We start from the raw sequence: 18782 nt of genomic DNA, 5'->3' as shown, positions 1-18782 counted from the left end.
ATAAAATGCAAATTAATTATGTAATAACCATACAATGTGATTTTCTGGATTTTTTTTCAAGATTCTGCCTCTCACAGTTGAAGTCTACCTGCGATAAAAATTACAGACCTCTCCATTCTTTGTAGGTGGGAAAGCTTGCAAAATCCGCAGAGTATCAAATACTTAATTTCCACTCTGTATGTATGTTGGTGTGTGTGTTGCCGTGGTAGCCCTTTCAAGAAGAGCTAATTTGGATTAAGATATATTATCTCTAAATCTGCCATTTTTGTTCAAATGAAATAAATACGATGCATTGGAGAAATAACACACAGCCAGTGTCTGAGTGTATAATTCTTGTCTGCCCTCAGAGCACAAGCAACAAGTATGGACAAATTCATAAATAAATGTGGTCTCCGACTGGGAAGGAGGTTACATCCATGCATGTAAAGGACATATGTATACAAAATAAAAGGACACCTGTGCCAGAAATTCATAACCCCATTGACATAGCTGAAGCATTTTGTTGCTGTTATAGCTCGCTGTATAATATTCATGGACAATACCACGACATGCCACCTAATATTCTTGAAACAAAATATGGACACTGCTTTTCCTTCCAGACAGACCCCTGAGCAGGATTTACTAGACAAAGCTTTCACTGAACAAGAGATAGGAGAGGCCAATAAATCATTCCCTATCGGGAAGAGCCCTGGGCCAGATGGATTCAATAATAGATTTTATAAGATATTTGTACCCATGTTATTACCATTTTAGCCGAAGAGCTCAATAATATCTCAGAAGACTCCCCTCCTTTGCCCCCAATCAGTTAAGAGTCATATAATGGTTTTTCTCAAAGCCTGGAAAAGAACCAAATGCCTGCCCTAATATTCATCCAATATCATTCATTAATGTAGATGTCAAAATATTCTCTAAAATAATTGCACCATGGCTCTCCCACTACCTACCCTCAATTGTTAGCAGCGATCAGGTTGGCTGCATTAAAGGTAGAGAGGCTCGTGATAATACGGATAAAACATTGTTAATTTCACATGCAAAAAAAAACCAGGGGATCCCAATGTGCCTTGTTTTTGTCAACACTGAAAAGGCGTTCAACAGAATGCACTGGACTTTCTTGAAGAGCATATTGCCACAGATTGAGTTGAGCTCTTTCTTGTTATCTAAAATTCTATCCTTCACTGACCCTAAAGTGATAGGGTAACCGGCCTTCTATCTGACACATTTTCTATTAAAAAGGGGACGAGACAAGCGTGTCCCTTATCACCTCTGCTATACACATTGATGATGGAACATTTAGCTGTAGAATTACATAAAATTCCTGATATTAGTGGAGTTACTATAGGCTCACACAGCGTCGGACTGGAGTACATTGGGCCCACCAGAGAAAATCATTCTTGGGGCCCACTACGTAGCTACATAGAAATAAATATAAGACCTCCAATTGTGTGGTAACACGCTAATATCAGGGTATAATATAAGATAGTACACTTCTTATTGTTATAGAAAGAGATGGCGCCCACATTTTGGTGCAAACTCAATGATAAATGTCCCCTGATGTGTAATAACAGCTAAACCAATGTTTTATAGCACCAGCGTAGTGGATGGGATTTTATGACATCTCATCCATACGCTGAGAAAATCCAGAGCGTGAATTAACCGATGCTGCGGATATTCACCACCGACTTCATCCTTTGCAATACAAAAGGATCAAGTCAGGCTACATTCCCACAGAGTGAAGCCGCTGCGGCCCCGACACTGCAGTAGAGTCGCAGCACTTCCGCCCTCATTATGCTAATGAGCAGCGCCATTTTTTTTTTCTCCTGTGGACTTTCCTAATAGATGTTAGTCTATTGGGAAAGTCCACATGTGGACCCGCAAGAGAAATTGACATGCTGTGGATCTGAAAGACGTGCCACTTGTCAGAATCCGCGGGTGATCCGCAGCCTGAGATGCACACATAGTGGACATGGGATTTCTAGAAATCCCATCCACTATGCTTTAACATCTGGCCACTGCAGTTTTGACACTGCATAAACACACAGTTTCAAAACCGCAGAGAATCCTGAACGTGGGAACATAGCCTCAGTGGTAAAGGTGAACCAGCAGTAAAGACAACAATATCTGCACTATATCTGTGTGGATATTACCGCTGTTAATTTGCTATGGGTTTTCCATTGTAGAAATTCTGCAGCAAATGCATAATGTGAATGTATCCACTAATAGTGGTGGGGGCCCTAAATCACTTATGTATGGCGTTATTACTGATATAAAAAAAGAGCTTTCCCTTACTTAAATCTCTCTGCCACATTTAAGGCCATAACTTCTTATCAAGGGCCTCACTTTGCTAGTAACTTTTAGTAAGACTTTTAGTAAGTCAGGGGTGATACAGGGAGAGGGGACTAAGTCAGTCATGGGTGATACAGGGAGAAGGGGCTAAGTCAGTCAGGGGTGATACAGGGAGAGGGGGCTAAGTCTGTCTGAGGTGATAAAGGGAGAGAGCTCACATGGGTTGATACAGGAAAGGGGTCGCAGTCAGAGGTGATACAGGGAGAGGGGGCTCAGGTCAGGGATGATACAGGGAGAGGAGGTGCAGTCAGGGGTGATACAGGGAGAGGGGGCTCAGGTCAGGGGTGATACAGGGAGAGAAGGTGCAGTCAGGGTGATACGAGGAGAGGGGGCTCAGGTCAGGGGTGATAAGGGGAGAGGGGGCTCAGGTCAGGGGTAATACGGGGGATGAGGATCAGTTAGGGGGTGCAGTCAGGTGTGATACAGGGAGGGGGTGCAGCCAGGGGTGATATGGAGGGAAAAGCCTCAGTCAGAGGGGATAAGGGAATGGGGTGCACCGTGCAGTCAGTCAGTTGTGAAAGGGGCGATGAGGGAATATGGCCCCCATTCATCCTTAAGTAACTTAACCCCTTCCCCTCTATCATCCCTGACTAAAGGCCCCCCCATTTGTATTTACTCACTGTTAGGCTGGCAGGGGGGACCTCCTTCAATCATTGCCAGCAGCTGTAAGGCTGCGTGCCCACTATGCGTTTTTCAAGCGTTTTTGCCGCGGAATTTCCGCAGCGAAAACGCTTGATAATACATGCCCCATGGTCCCCAATGAGAATCCGCATGTGCTGTGCACATGCTGCGGAAATTTCCGATGCGGGTTATCATTGCAGAAAAATACGCAGCATGTCCATTATTTTTGCGGACACGCAGCGTAATTGCCGCCATTGACTTGCATTGAAATGCTTAACATCCGTATGTATACATGTATACATGCGGATGTTAATGCGGTTCAATGTGTGGATGGTACCCGGGGCTGGAGAAGAGGAGACTCTCACCTCCAGACCCAGGTACCATGGTACCTGTAAAAAAAAAAGAATTTAAAATAAAAAATAAATATATATTTACATAGAATTATATAGAAGGTTTGCTGTGTCTGTTAACGTAGTGTCCAGAGGCTGGAGGCGCTACCAGGAGACAGGCCAGTACACCAGGAGACGTGGAGGGAGCCATAGGAGGGCAACAACCCAGCAGCAGAACTGTTACCTCCTCCTTTGTGCAAGGAGGAACAGGAGGAGCACTGCCAGAGCCCTGCAAAATGACCTCCAGCAGGCCACAAATGTGCATGTGTCTGCACAAACGGTTAGAAACCAACTCCATGAGGGTGGAATGAGGGCCCGTCGTCCATATATGGGGGTTGTGCTCACAGCCAAACACAATGCAGGACGCTTGGCATTTGCCACAGATCACCAGGATTGGCAAAGTCGCCACTGGCGCCCTGTGCTTTTCACACATGAAAGCAGGTTCACACTGAGCACATGTGACAGAGTCTGGAGACGCCGTGGAGAGCGATCTGCAGCCTGCAACATCCTTCAGCATGAACGGTTTGGCAGTGGGTCAGTAATGGTGTGGGGTGGCATTTCTTTGGAGGGCCGCACAGCCCTCCATGTGCTCGCCAGAGGTAGCCTGACTGCCATTAGGTACAGAGATGAGATCCTCACACCCCTTGTGAGACCATATGCTGGTGCGCTTGGCCCTGGGTTCCTCCTAATGCAGGACAATGGCAGATCTCATGTGGCTGGAGTGTGTCAGCAGTTCCTGCAAGATGAAGGCATTGAAGCTATGGACTGGCCCGCCCTTTCCCTAGACCTGAATCCGATTGAGCACATCTGGGACATCATGTCTCGTTCCATCCACCAACGTCACGTTGCAGCACAGACTGTCCAGGAGTTGGCGGATGCTTTAGTCCAGGTCTGGGAGGAGATCCCACAGGAGACCATCCGCAACCTCATCAGGAGCATGCCCAGGCATTGTAGGGAGGTCATACAGGCACGTGGAGGCCACACACAATACTGAGCCTCATTTTGACTTGTTTTAAGGACATTACATTAACCTTGGATCAGCCTGTAGTGTGTTTTTCCACTTTAATTTTGGGGGTGACTCCAAATCCAGGCCTCCATTGGTTAATACATTTGATTTCCATTAATGATTTATGTGTGATTTTGTTGTCAGCACATTCAACTTTGTACAGAACAAAGTATTCAATGAGAATATTTCATTCATTCAGATCTAGGATGTGTTATTTGAGTGTTCCCTTTATTTTTTTGAGCAGTGTATATAGGTTTTATTACTAGATGTAAAGAAGAAAACTAAATACTGTAAAATAATAAATCTCCTCATATGTTTCCCCTTATTATCTCCAGTAATTGTATTATTACTGTTATGCACACGCCCGGACTGACTGGGGTGTGCTTGATTAGTGATCCCACTGTACCATGAACCGAGGAGTGCCTGGAGGGGCGTAACTAAGTATCAACCCGATCCGACCAAGGTCGCATGGCAGCTCAGTCGACTCCGTGCACCAGGGAGGAACCGAGCAGAAGGACCAGGTGCTACTCCAGGTCAGACCCCGGACATCGCTGTTGGAATGCAGGAACTGGGGAATGCAGGAACAGGCAGGTTAGGCTGGCATACAGACAGGTGGGTATTGGCAGGCACAGTTGGTATGCAGACAGGTGGGTACTGGTAAGCACGGCTGGTATGCCGACAGGGAGGTACTGGCAGGCACGGCTGGCGTGCAGATAGGGAGGCACTAGCAGGTTGGAGCGCAGGCTGGATAGGGTCCAGTACAGACTGGGATACAGGAACAGAGCCGCAGATGCGGTAGACAAGCAGAGTAAAGCGAAACCGCCGGAGCGGAGGACAAGGCAGAGCAGAGCGAAACCGCCGGAGCGGTGGACAAAGCAGAGCAGAGAGGAACCGCTGGTTCGGTGAGCAAGCAGAGCAGAGCGAAACCGCCGGAGTGGTGGACCAGGCAGAGCTGAAAGAAACCACTAGTGCGGTGAGCAAGCAGACAGAGCGAAACCGCAGGTGCGGTGGACAAGGTAGAGCAGAGCAAAACCGCCGGAGCGGTGGACAAGGCAGAGCAGAGAGAAACCGCTGGTGCGGTGAGCAAGCAGACAGAGCGAAACCGCAGGTGCGCTGGACAAGGTAGAGCAGAGCGAAACCGCCGGAGCGGTGGACAAGCAGAGCAGAGAAGAACCACCGGAGCGGTGGACAAGGGGGAGCAGAGCGAAACCGCAGGAGCGGTGGACAAGCAGAGCAGGACAGGGCTGAAGGTGCAGGCAGAGAGGACTGGGCTCTGTTCACATGGAACAGACAGGAAAATACAGGAAGACGGTTAGAACACAGGAGGTAGATATGGAGGAAGGGAAAAGGGACAAGCAGAACCAGATACACACAAGGTACTTACAACGAAGTAGCGAGTGGACTCTAAAGTCACAAACAGAAGTAGAGAGACAACGAGTTGGAGCTAGGTGCAGGTTCAGACACTGCAGAAAAAGGGAAGGTACGGATATAGAAATAAACAGACAACAGGCTAGGAGATAGTTCAGACAGGAACTGACACTGGAACGAAGTCACAGGTAACAGGCCTGGGAATACAGCCCCCAGGATGGCGGAAACAGACAAGATGAGAACAGGACCTGGCAACTCAGAGGCGAAGGAGCACACTGATTGTTAGTGTTGCTCAGGCACCACCTTCAGGGTGGAGGGGGTTTAAATATCCAGTGACTCACAGCAATAGGCTGGGGATGCATTAGGAGCGCGCCCACAGCAGCTATAAGAATCAGGAAGCAACCGGGCCGCCGCCCTAAGCAGTCAGACAAGGGACAAGCACACAGCATGAACTGGAGCAAGGTTTGCAGGCTGGACTGATGGGTAAGATTGCGGTCTTGCATAGTGGGAGGTGGTGCACTATGCAAGCACGCCACCAGGGATGTTACAATTACACAGGATTTTTATGATGTTACATCGGCTCATCTTCTCATTCAGGTCTCTACAATATCAGATCAGTGAAGATCTTCTATATAAGAGAATTTTCCTGATTTTATCCATCAAGGATGGAAATGGACAGAGACAAGATGGTGGAGAGGATGTTACACCTCACCCTAGAGATCCTCTTCCGGCTTACTGGAGAGGTGAGAGATTCTGATGACGTTACATTACATCATTCTTATCTATGGGAATAACAGATGGACAGAACTGGAGAGGTGAGGACTCTGGAAATGTCTAGAGTGAGATGTATTAATGTGTCTCTCCATAACCAGGATTACACAGTAGTGAAGAAGACCTCTAGTGAGCGCTGTCAGGCCCCTGTGTCTGAGGGACGGGGAAGACCCCTGAGCCCAATCACAGGGCCTCCACCTCACCCCCTGATACATGAGGACATCAGTGACCAGAAGATCCTAGAACTCGCCTACAAGATGATTGAGCTGCTGACTGGAGAGGTGACACTGCTGGGAATGCTGGGACATTATACAGTAACGCTATGAAGGGATCGGGGGGATGATGGTATCATTGTATGTGTCAGGTTCTTATAAGGTGTCAGGATGTCGCTGTCTATTTCTCCATGGAGGAGTGGGAGTATTTAGAAGGACACAAAGATCTGTACAAGGACGTCATGATGGAGGTTCCCCAGCCCCTCACATCACCAGGTAATAGACAGGACTAAATACACACGGCCTATAATTATCTGTATGTAAAGAACGAATTCAGTCCATGAATTTTCTTTCCTCCAGTTCTATCCAGTAAGAGGACAACACCAGAGAGATGTCCCCGTCCTCTTCTTCGACAGGACTGTAAACAAGAAGATCCCAATGCTCCTCAGGATCATCAGGTAGATGGAGAGAAGGTGTCATGAGATTTCCCCTATGATGTGTAGACGGCTGTGAAGGTCTTGTGCTCAGTCTTGTTTTATCCACCAGTATTATATGTTTTATACTTGTGTAATGAGAACGGTGGAGATGGCAGGATTAGAGCTGATCATAGATGGGACTTCTCCATCTGTCTGTGACTTTTACGATATTTGTTTCAGGGTGAAGATCTGACCCATATTAATACTACAGAGACATATGTGAGGGGTGTTGAGTGGTGTAAAGAGGAGATTCCTACATATGGCTGGCCAGGTGAGTAGTGACCACTAAATACAGAGAAGTCATTGATTCTTCTCAGTCACCGGCTGTGGTTGCTTTATCAGTAGTGTAGTCCGACCTTATCACAATCGTGTGATCTCCATTTTGCCTCTAGATCACAACATTCTCCTCCACCCAAAACTGTTGAAATGACTTTGGGTATTGAAAACCCTTTTCTATAGAACTTGCAACCAGGAAGATCCACCTCCCCCTGGGATCTCAAATTTGGACTCATTAGACCAAAGCACAGATTTCCACTGGTCTAATGTCCATTCCTTGTGTTCTTTAGCCCAAACAAGTCTCTTCTGCTTGTTGCTTGTCCTTAGCAGTGGTTTCCTAGCAGCTATTTTACCATGAAGGCCTGCTGCACAAAGTCTCCTCTTAACAGTTGTTGAAGAGATGTGTCGGCTGCTAGAACGCTGTGTGGCATTGACCTGGTCTCTAATCTGAGCTGCTGTTAACCTGCGATTTCCAAGGCTGGTGACTTGGATAAACTTATCCTCAGAAGCAGAGGTGACTCTTGGTCTTCCTTTCCTGGGGCGGTCCTCATGTGAGCCAGTCTCTTTGTAGCGCTTGATGGTTTTTGCAACTGCACTTGGGGACACTTTCAAAGTTTTCCAAATTTTTCAGACTGACTGACCTTTGTTTTTTAAAGTAATGATGGCCACTCGTTTTTCTTTACTTAGCTGCTTTTTTCTTGCCATAATACAAATTCTAACAGTCAATTCAGTAGGACTATCAGCTGTGTATCTACCAGACTTCTGCACAACACATCTGATGGTCCCAAGCACATTTATAAGGTAAGAAATTTCACTTATTAAACCTGACAGAGCACACCTGTGAAGTGAAAACCATTTCCGGTGACTACCTCTTGAAGCTCATCAAGAGAATGCCAAGAGTGTGCAAAGCAGTCATCAAAGCAAAAGGTGGCTACTTTGAAGAACCTAGAATATAAGACATATTTTCAGTTGTTTCACACTTTTTTGTTATGTATATAATTCCACATGTGTTAATTCATAGTTTTGATGCCTTCAGTGTGAATGTACAATTTTCATAGTCATGAAAATACAGAAAAATGTTTAAATTTAGAGAAGGTGTGTCCAAACTTTTGGTCTGTACTGTATACCCGTGCCTTCGGAGATGAGTATATGGTGCGTATATATTCATAGAAGGGGCCTACAAAAGACATTCCTCTCAACACTATATACATCCAATCCCATCTTACATTGTCAAAAGCTTTTTCAGCATCTATTGCAGGTAAAGCTGGTGTTTCTCTCGTCCTTGGGTTAAAATTTATCTTGTCAAGTGTCAATAGTACTTTTCTAATGTTTATCGTGGCCGGTCTACCCTTGATGAAACCTGACTGTGTGCGTGATATTAGCTTTGGCATGATGGTGGCCAATCTATCTGCCATTATCTTGGAGAGTATTTTGTCAACATTTCTGAGAGAAATCGGTCTGTATGAGCCCGGGCCCATTGGGTCTTTTCCTGGTTTATGTAATAATTTGATATAGGCCATGACGCTTGAATTAATCATTCCTTTTCCCTCCAGTATGTCATTAAATAGATCTGTTAAAAGAGGGGCTATGTCTTCTATTAGCGTTTTGTAGAATTCACTTGTGTATTCATCTGAGCCTTGTGCTTTGCTGTTGTGGAGTTTTTTGATGGTGGTTATTTTCTCTTCTAGTGTGATTTTGGCGTTTAGGTGTTGTTTAAACTCATCTGTCAGTTTTGGTAGTTTAACCCTTTCTAGTAAAGTGCTATTTCCAAACTTTTCAGTAGAGGTGTTGCTATACAGATCTCTGTAAAAGGATCCTAGTCTTTCTGTTATTTTCCTGGGATGTTACCCTTCGAGTCCTTCAAACATTGGGGGCCTTGTACTGTTAACTTATTTCTCACCAGATTCGCCATCATTTTCCCTGATTTATTTCCATATTTGGATAAGTTAATTTCGAGATCCCGCTGGTATAATTGTTCCCTTTTTTCCACCCACACGATCTTTGTTCCTTCAACCACTTTTCCCTGTTATGTTTATTCATACTGGTTTGAAATTTGGTGTAGGCATCTCTAAGTTTCTCAGAGGCCTCCTCGAATTTTTTTTGAGTGTTTCTTTTTTTGCCACAGACATATGACATTATTCTGCCTCTTGTTACTGCTTTTACCATTTCCCATAGTCATTTATTATTTTCCCTATTCTCTTCGTTATCTATTAGAAAATCTGACCACTAATCCTTTACTCTTAGGGTGAAGCCTTCATCATCTTTCAATAAGGAGGAGTATCTCCATAAAAAATCTGAACCTTTTGGCGTGTATCAGCTATATCTAACAGTATCAATGCATGATCAGATATTACTATGTTTTGCATCTGGGTATCCTCTACCCTTCTTAGTATGTTTGCCGATATGAGAAAATAATCTATTCTGGATAGCGAGCCACACGCATGCGAATAGTGAGTGGACTCCCTATTCTGAGGGTGTAGTAGTCTCCATGCATCACCTAACCCCGTAGACAAACAAAATGGGTAAAACTCTATCCTGTCTTTTGGCGGTTTTGGTCGCCTTTTGATAGTTCTTCCTGTCCTCCTCAACATTGACCACCTAACTTAGAGCACCTCCCATTATTCTATTTGTGCCCAGGTCTGCTATTACCGTTTTCTCCTGTTGATGGAAGAAGATTTTATTATTTGTATTTGGTGCATAGACATTGTATAAGCTATACGTTTCTCCCCTACAGGTAATGACAGAATATGAAGTCTACCGTCTTCTCCCACATAAGTTTCACTCATCTGCCCATTTATATTTTTATTCATTAATGTGAGCACCCCTGCTTTCTTATCAACCGATGATGCCCCGAAAACTTTACCCACCCACATTTTTTTCATTCTCCGGAAATCTTTTTTTTCTAAATGGGTTTCTTGGAGTAGAGCTACATCTGGCTTCAGGCGTTTCAGGTGACAAAGAATCATCATACGCTCTTGCGGAGAGCGTATCCTTTTAACATTCCATGAAATTATTCTCATAATTTTTTCCAACATTTTTTTGGGTTACCTTTTCCCCCAACTGTCTGGTTTTTCTCCCCCATTTTTTCCCTTTTCTCCCCCTTTCCCTGCTTTCAGCTGCAACTGTTCAAGTGAGATAACGTGTGTAGATGAACCGCTCCAGGATTGTATTTTATTATAGATCCCTACAAACAAAACTTGGCTTTTTTAAACTCTAAACATGAACCAAACTTGATGACCATGTTAATAAATGACCCTAAGCTTATATACAGTATTTTAAGCTTCTTTGACTTCACTTCTTCCTGGTCAAATCTCCCTCACCACGGCACCTCCTGTATCATTTTATTTATTTATCTATCACCCCCTTTTTTTTGCCACATTTTCCTTTCAGATTGTTCCTATAGCCCCTCTTTTCAAATTATACCCTTATTATTGTCTCCCCCCCCTCCCCCAGACTCGTCCAACATATTACATGAAAATACAAAACATTCAGTACCCTCCTACCAGTTAGCCCTTAATGGATATTACTGGGGAGTGACCAAGATCTGGATGAGGCAAGGTGGTGAGACACTTGGAGGGTATATGTGAGGAATATCACAGAGTCTTATATAATCAACGTCCTGAGTAGACTCCCATATCTTTCCCCAAGAGTGCTTTTACTCACTGTCCCAACAGTTCTTTCTTTTCATGGGGTTTTTGATCTCCTGTCTTGCCTCTGCTTTCTCGGTGAATTTGATGAGGAGGGGGGTGATCACCCGATGTCTTCTTCAGGTGTTCCTTGCGACTCTCTAGGATCTGTTCTTCGTGCATAGGGGCTGTCCTGTTGTTGTAGATTCAAGATGTTATCCATGAACGCTTCCGCTGCTTTCGGATCTGTGAAGGGTCTGGAGGATCCATCCCACAGTCTTATATGAAGAATTGCTGGATATCTTAATTGAAAACGTATATTTTTGCTAAATAAGACTGAAAAGATTAAAGCAAAGGATCTGCGTTGTCTGGTTACTTCAGCTGAAAAGTCTTCAAATAGTGGAAGTTTTACCCCTCGGACCAACAGGGGCTGTCTGAGGCGGCGATATTTCTGTATAATGTCATTTTTATCAGAAAAATCAAGATACTTTACTATTACTTGTCTTGGTCTTTTATTGTCCCCTTTCTCCATATTTCCTGGTGGACCAATGCGGTGCACCCTTTCAGATTTGCGTCCTGTTGTGATGTCCGGTGCTTTGGGTATGTCTATTTCACAGAGTTTTTTCAGCTCTTCATAGGGGAATGTCTCTGGCAGTCCCACTATTCCGAGATTACTCCTTCTGGATCTGTTCTTCAGGTTGTCTATTCAGTCTCTCAATACAACATTTTCTCTTGTAAGTCTAGCCAGACTCTCTTGATCAGTGTGCGCATCGTCCTCTATTGCAGATATCCTTGTTTCTATTCTGTTTATTTACTCAGTGGCCTCATGTAGCTGTTCCTGCATTGCCTGCAGTGCCTGTGTCACTGATTATTTCAAGGTATGTAATATCTCAGGTAATAGTTTATCGGCCACCTCCGAGGCCAGTCTCTTATAGTCCAATCTCAGTACCTGGGTGTCTCTGTTAGCATCGGTGCCAGTGTTCATGTGCGTTTCCAGCCTGCTTTCCTCTGCAGTGGCGCGAGCGTCTGCATGTACCAGCACCATGACACCTCCCTGAAAGCGCGGGCTGTCTTGTTTTTGGCATTGCTGCGCAGTAGATATCATTCCATGTAGGTGGGACGCGTGCCCCACCGTTCAGTCTTCCTGACTTGCCTGGTTACGGAGCCTATCGCCGCTATTTGTAGCCGGTACTTTAGTAAGGTCTGTGGAGGTGCCGGGAGCTCAGGAGTCATCCTCCCTACATTACCAGCGCTGGAACCAGAAGTCCTCAATTTTGCATTTCTTTTGGAAATCAAGATCCTAGAGTCTGGAGGAAGAGTGGACAGGCCACTATCCAAGCTGCTTGAGGTCTAGTGTGAAGTCAGTGATGGTTGGGGAGCCATCTCTTCTGCTGGTGTAGGTTCAATGTGTTTTATCAAGACCAAAGTCAGCGCAGCCGTCTACCAGGACATTTTACAGCACTTCATGCTTTCCTCTGCAGACAAGCTTTTTGGAGATGGAAATTTCATTCTCCAGCAGGACTTGGCACCTGTCCACACTGCCAAAAGTACCAATACCTGGTTTAAAAACAACAGTATCACTGTGCTTGATTGGCCAGCAAACTCGCCTGACCTTAACCCCATAAAGAATCAATGGGGTATTGTCAAGAGGAAGACGAGAGACACCAGACCCAACAATGGAGACGAGCTGAAGTCTGTTATCAAAGCCACCTGGCCTTCCATAACACCTCAGCAGTGCCACAGGCTGATTGCCTCCATGCCACGCCACATTGATGCAGTAATTGATGCAAAAGGAGCCCCAACCAAGTATTGAGTGCATTTACTGAACATACATTTCATTAGGTCAACATTTCGGATTTTAAAATCATTTTTCAAGCTGGTGCTATAAAGTATTCTAATTTACTGAGATAATGACTTTTGTGTTTTCATTGGCTGTAAGCCATAGTCATCAACATTAACAGAAATAAACACTTGAAATAGATCACTCTATTTGTAATGACTCTATATACTATGAGTTTCACTTTTTGTATTGAAGAACTGAAATAAATTAACTTTTTGATGATATTCTAATTTAGTGAGATGCACCTGTATAAAACCAAGAGGCTTGGTTTTTATGACAGAAAATGTGTTGGTATTAATACAAACCGTATTGGAATCCCAAGGCTTTTCATTTCCGGAGCCCAGCCCGCCTAAACGTGTCAGCTTCCATTTTTACCATTATACCTCTGGAAGAACCTTTCCTCCAGCCACGGGGCAGCAGCAGCGGCTTTTTATGTTCTTATAGGTGTTGTGCCTACACACAACAGCCTTAGGTTAGTGCTATCATCGATTATAACCTATCCCTAACCAGACGGTACTGCCCTATTTTGTGTGCGCTTCTGTCCCTCTCCAGAACTTTTCAGTCTATAGCAAAAGTGACTATTTTGATTCCACAGCCACTTTCTGGAAATTATCAAGAAGTGCATGTTGGAGAGTGAAAATTGCAAATGTGTCATTTTATTACCCAACACATAGTGCTCAGATTGTGCTCCAGGAGACACACACCGTAAATTAAGTGGGTTCTTCTCACAATAGTAATTCCAAATACATGGATGCTGAGTATGGTTTGGTCACACTGCAAGGCTCAGAAGCGAGGGGGAGATTTGACTTTGGGAGAGCGGATATTGCTGGATGGGTTTATGGAAGCCAAGTTGCTTTTCAAGAGCCTTTATTAGACTATGAACTGTCATTGTCTTGGTGAATAATGTAATTTTTTAAAGAACATGCATTTTAAGGAGTGTTTGTAGAAATGTTCAAAAATATAAATTTTAAAGATATTTTATTTAAAATTAATAATTGTTTTTTTTCTTAGCAGATGATTATACCAGGAGAGCAGAGGGACAGCTGACAACTTCAATTTTTAAATCAGATGATCTCGAGATCCCACAGGATACAACTGAAGTGAATGCCATTACTACAGATATAACATCATCCCTTCACAGCAAAGATCTATCATCTGATCCTTTGAAACAGATCCTGTCTTCTGATTCATTATCAATTACTAAGGAAAATCAAAGTCACAAAATAAGCATTAAAAAACAAACTGCTTCTAAAGCAAAGAAGCCATTTTCACTTTCAGAACCTAGAAAAGGTTTTCCCCTCGAAAAATCTTTCCTTAAATATCAAAAAATTCACACAGCGGAGAATAGATTTTCTTGTTCCAAGTGTGGGAAATGTTTTAACCAGATATCAGATCTTGTTTCTCACCAGAGAATTCACACAGGGTAGAAGCCTTTTTCACGTTTAGAATGTGGGAAATGTTTTAACCGGAAAGCGCATCTTGATTGCCACCAGAGAACTCACACAGGGGAGAAACCTTTTTCCTGTTCAGAATGTGGGAAATGTTTTAACCAGAAATCAAATTTTATGAAACATCAGAATACTCACACAGGGGAGAAGCCATTTTCCTGTTCAGATTGTGGGAAATGTTTTAATCAGAAATTAGATTTTGTTACTCACCAGAGAACTCACACAGGGGAGAAGCCTCTTTCATGTTCAGAATGTGGGAAATGTTTTAACCGGAAAGCGCATCTTAATAACCACCAGAGAATTCACACAGGGGAGAAGTCTTTTTCATGTTCAGAATGTGGGAAATGTTTTACAGAGAAATCAAGTCTTATGAAACATCAGAAAACTCACACAGGGGAGAAGCCATTTTCCTGTTCAGACTGTGGGAAGTGTTTTAATCAGAAATCAGATCTTGTTACTCACCTGAGAATTCACACAGGGGAGAAGCCTTTTTCATGTTTAGAATGTGGGAAATGTTTTAACCGGAAAGCACATCTTATTAACCACCAGAGAATTCACACAGGGGAGAAGCCTTTTTCCTGTTCAGAATGTGGGAAATGTTTTAATCAGAAATCAGATTTTGTTAAGCACCAGAGAATACACACAGGGGAGAAGCCTTTTTCATGTTCAGAATGTGGGAAATATTTTAAACAGAAAGCTCATCTTGTTATCCACCAGAGAACTCACACAGGGAAGAAGCCTTTTTCCTGCTCAGAATGTGGGAAATGTTTTAACCAGAAATCAAATGTTGTTATACACCTAAGAACCCACACAGGGAAGAAGCCCTTTTCCTGTTCAGAATGTGGGAAATGTTTTACAGAGAAATCAAGTCTTATCAAACATCAGGGAACTCACACAGAGAAGAAGCCCCTTTTTCCAGCTTAGAATATGGAAAATGTTTGACCAGAAATCCGATTTGGTTAAACACCAGAGAACCCACATAGCTGAGAAGCCTTTTCCATGTTCAAAATGTGGGAAATGTTTTGTGAATAAATAATCTCTTCTTGGTCACCAGAAAACTCATACTGGGGAGAAATCTTTTTCATGTTCAGAATGTTGGAAATGTTTTAACCGAAAATTGTATCTTCATAAAGGGGTTGTTCACTACTAGGACAACTCCTTCTCATTCCTCATGTTTGGCCTTGTTAAAATAAAAACACTCATACGCACCTCCCGTTCTGGCACTGTTCCATTGGTGTCACAACTTGCTTTCCCGGGGCTCACATAAAGTTGTTACATCACACAAGCTCTGTGCCCAATCAACGCCGCCTTCACTATCCTCGCCTTTGGATGTATTGAACATCAACAGGAGGGACATAGCACCAAGAGAATGCACACACTGAAAGCACTCTCGTCAGACCGTGTTCCTGGGGGAATTATAAGCAATTTACAGCCTCCAACATGACTTTCGATATGGGAAAGAAAGAAGAGATCAGAGGTTAGTCTGAGGTCCTCCACCTCTGTCAGCATGCCTGGTGTGCAGCGTTTCTTATGGAAGGTCTTATCTTCCTGCTCTGGAGCTATTACTGCCTCACCTCAGCATGGAAAAAAGCAGTCTAAACCCTCATGATGCCAGACAGCTCCAGCCTGTAAGTCCTGCAGCAATTTCTCTCTTAATGTAGGCCTCACAAGAAAACAGCTCCACAAATCTACCTGTACGCTCAACAAAGCCCCCATACTGTGCAGTGCTTGCTTCACAGGGACATTTACCCCCCAGCCACAGGTTATTCTGATGTGGGGAACAACATAACTTATTTGTATATCAGATTGTATCTATCCCTACTAAAGAAGATATGGAGCAATATATTCAGAGGCTGGAGACCACATACAATACTGAAATACGTCCCCTCACTTCTATCCTGTCACAGCTTACTGACGAGGTACAGAGATTAGAGGATAATGTCGTCCAAGTTAGAGGCCATCATAATGTTCAGAAACTAACACTGGAAATTCACAGCCAGTAAATAAACCATCTGTTTAATATGGTTGATGATCAAGAAAATCGCAATAATATCTGGATAAGGGGTATACCTGAAAGCATCAATGCACAAGTGATTATGCCAACACTGCGATCATTATTCAATAATATTCTTGGTGATCCTATTGATAAGGAGCTGGAGATTTTAAAGGCGCACCGTACAATAGGCAATCATGGCCCAGATCCTGAGCGTCCAAGGGACATTACCTGTCGCATACATTTTTTCAATGTAAAAGAGGCCATTGTGAGGAAAGCAGAGAAGTTGAGTCCTGGTGATTTCAATGGAAAACGCATATAATTGCTCACATATCTATCCTGAATGACACTTGCTAAAAGAAGGGTATTGAAACCACTACTTGATGCCCTCTGGGAAAATGGCCTGATGTACTCCTGGGGGTACCCATTCTAGCTGTAAATTTTCAAAGATCCAAGCAACATGAGACCTATTTGTGATGCCCTGGACATTCCATATATCTGACTGGCCACCTGCTCCACCATTGCCACAGAGAGTTCCAGCACATCACAGAAGGCGTTCAATGGATCAGGAACTTGATGTTGATGCAACCAGATGGGAAAGGAACCTGCCAATCATATGAGCTCCTGAAATGAATCTGGTCTTCCTTGATGAGAGAGACAGTTTTCAGATGATTACTTATTTCTTTAAGCATATAATTAGATACAGTTGTGCACAAAAGTTTACATACCCTGGCAGAATTTTTGCTTTCTTGGCCTTGTTTCAGAGAATATGAATGATAACAAAAAAACTTTTTCTCCACTCATGGTTATTGGTTGGGTGAAGCCATTAATGTGTTTTCTCTTTTTTAAATCTTAATGACAACCAAAAACATCCAAATGACCCTGATCAAAAGTTCACATGCCCCAGTTCTTAATACCGTGTATTGCCCCCTTTAACATCAATGACAGCTTGAAGTCTTTTGTGGTAGTTGTGGATGAGGTTTTTTATTTCCTCAGATGGTAAAGCTGCCCATTCTTCTTGGCAAAAAGCCTCCAGTATTTGCTGATAACATGCTGCATTCATCTTTCCTTCAACTTTTACCGAGTTTCCTGTGCCTTTGTAGTTCACACATCCCCAAAACATCAGCGATCCACCTCTGTGCTTTACAGTAGGAAAGGTGTTCCTTTCATCATAGGCCTTGTTGACCTCTCTCCAAATGTAACGTTTATGGTTGTGGCCAAAAAGTTAAATTTTGGTCTCATCACTCCAAATTACCTTGTTCCAGAAGTTTTGAGGCTTGTCTCTGTGCTGTTTGGCGTATTGTAGGTGAGATACTTTGTGGCATTTGCGCAGTAATGGCTTTCTTCTGGCGACTCGACCATGCAGCCCATTTTTCCTCAAGTGCCTCCTGATTGTGCATCTTGAAACAGCCACACCGCTAGTTTTCAGAGAGTCCTGAATTTCAGATGATGTTATTTGTGGGTTTTTCTTTGCATCCCGAACAATATTCCTGGCCGTTGTGGCTGAAATCTTTGTTCGTCTACCTTTGCTGTGCTATACAGTTCAACTACCTTTTTCCATAGATCCGTTGAAAATTCTTTTGCTTTCCCTATGACACACAATCCAGAAACGTCAGTGCACACACACTGATTACCAGCAAACAGGTCACAGGTGAGGATGTTAATTCTGCTGGGGTATGTAAACTTTTGAGCAGAACTGTACCATTGCTACAGCTGTGGATGCAAAAGGTCTAATATCCCATATTTATAGGCAGTTACTGGCCCTATATTTGGATAAATATCCTTTGATAGTTAAGACAAAATGGGAGGAGGATGTGGGTCCCTTATCTGAGGAGCAATGGGGGAAATACTGGATTTGACACCGAAACTTTCATTGTCAGAGTCACAAAGATTGTCCCGAATTCTTCTGATTCATAGGGTATATAGATCCCCAAGTATTTTATTTAAAATTGAAATACAAACGGATGACGCATGTCTTAGATGTGATCAAAATGACGCCCACCTGATGCATATGACGTGGGAATGTGTAAATATTGGCGACTACTGGAAGGGTGTGATCGCTCTTGTACTATCTGTATTTGGGATACAACTTCAGTTGGAACCTAAAATCTGTATCCTAGGACTCCTGGGAGAGGATGTAGACCCAGACTCCATATGGCAATAGCTAGCTCAGGAGTATTATTCCAAGCCAGAAAGTTGTTGGCACTACATTGGATAGACAATTCTCCCCCAACGATAACAGAACTAAAATCCAGGATAAATAACACTCTATGGTTGGAAAGGGGATCTTATATTAAAGGAACGCTCTCAAGAAATCCATACACATATAGGAACAATGGTTAATTACCCCAGGTATTGCTTCAGAAAAGCTCAGAAATACTATACTAGACCGTTTGTCTATTTCCTTATAGTA

The 18782-nt window shown here is 43.4% G+C and overlaps 1 protein-coding gene across 3 annotated transcripts in view; it reads left to right on the top strand.

The window, feature by feature from the left end:
• LOC141236820 (gastrula zinc finger protein XlCGF66.1-like) overlaps positions 1–14506 on the top strand; it is a 153294-nt gene extending 138788 nt beyond the window's left edge. Inside the window, exons 2-8 of one of the 3 annotated variants that reach the window (XM_073668280.1) lie at positions 4695–4892; positions 6325–6470; positions 6600–6779; positions 6863–6986; positions 7071–7168; positions 7367–7457; positions 13940–14506. In XM_073668280.1, the coding sequence (XP_073524381.1) occupies positions 6393–6470; positions 6600–6779; positions 6863–6986; positions 7071–7168; positions 7367–7457; positions 13940–14355 (987 nt within the window). In that variant the 5' untranslated portion in view covers positions 4695–4892; positions 6325–6392 and the 3' untranslated portion in view covers positions 14356–14506. Of the gene's footprint in view, positions 1–3179; positions 4893–6324; positions 6471–6599; positions 6780–6862; positions 6987–7070; positions 7169–7366; positions 7458–13939 lie in introns of those variants that run through there. The other 2 variants (XM_073668284.1, XM_073668281.1) reach the window with 2 other exon arrangements.
• The last annotated feature ends 4276 nt before the right edge of the window (positions 14507–18782 follow it).

Source organism: Phyllobates terribilis, unplaced genomic scaffold, assembly GCF_046119375.1.
Source record: "Phyllobates terribilis strain yellow unplaced genomic scaffold, ASM4611937v1 Scaffold_715__1_contigs__length_759695, whole genome shotgun sequence".
NCBI lineage: Eukaryota > Metazoa > Chordata > Amphibia > Anura > Dendrobatidae > Phyllobates > Phyllobates terribilis.
The sequence above is the reverse complement of the archived record's forward strand: the minus strand, read 5'-3'. Positions and strand labels throughout refer to the sequence as shown.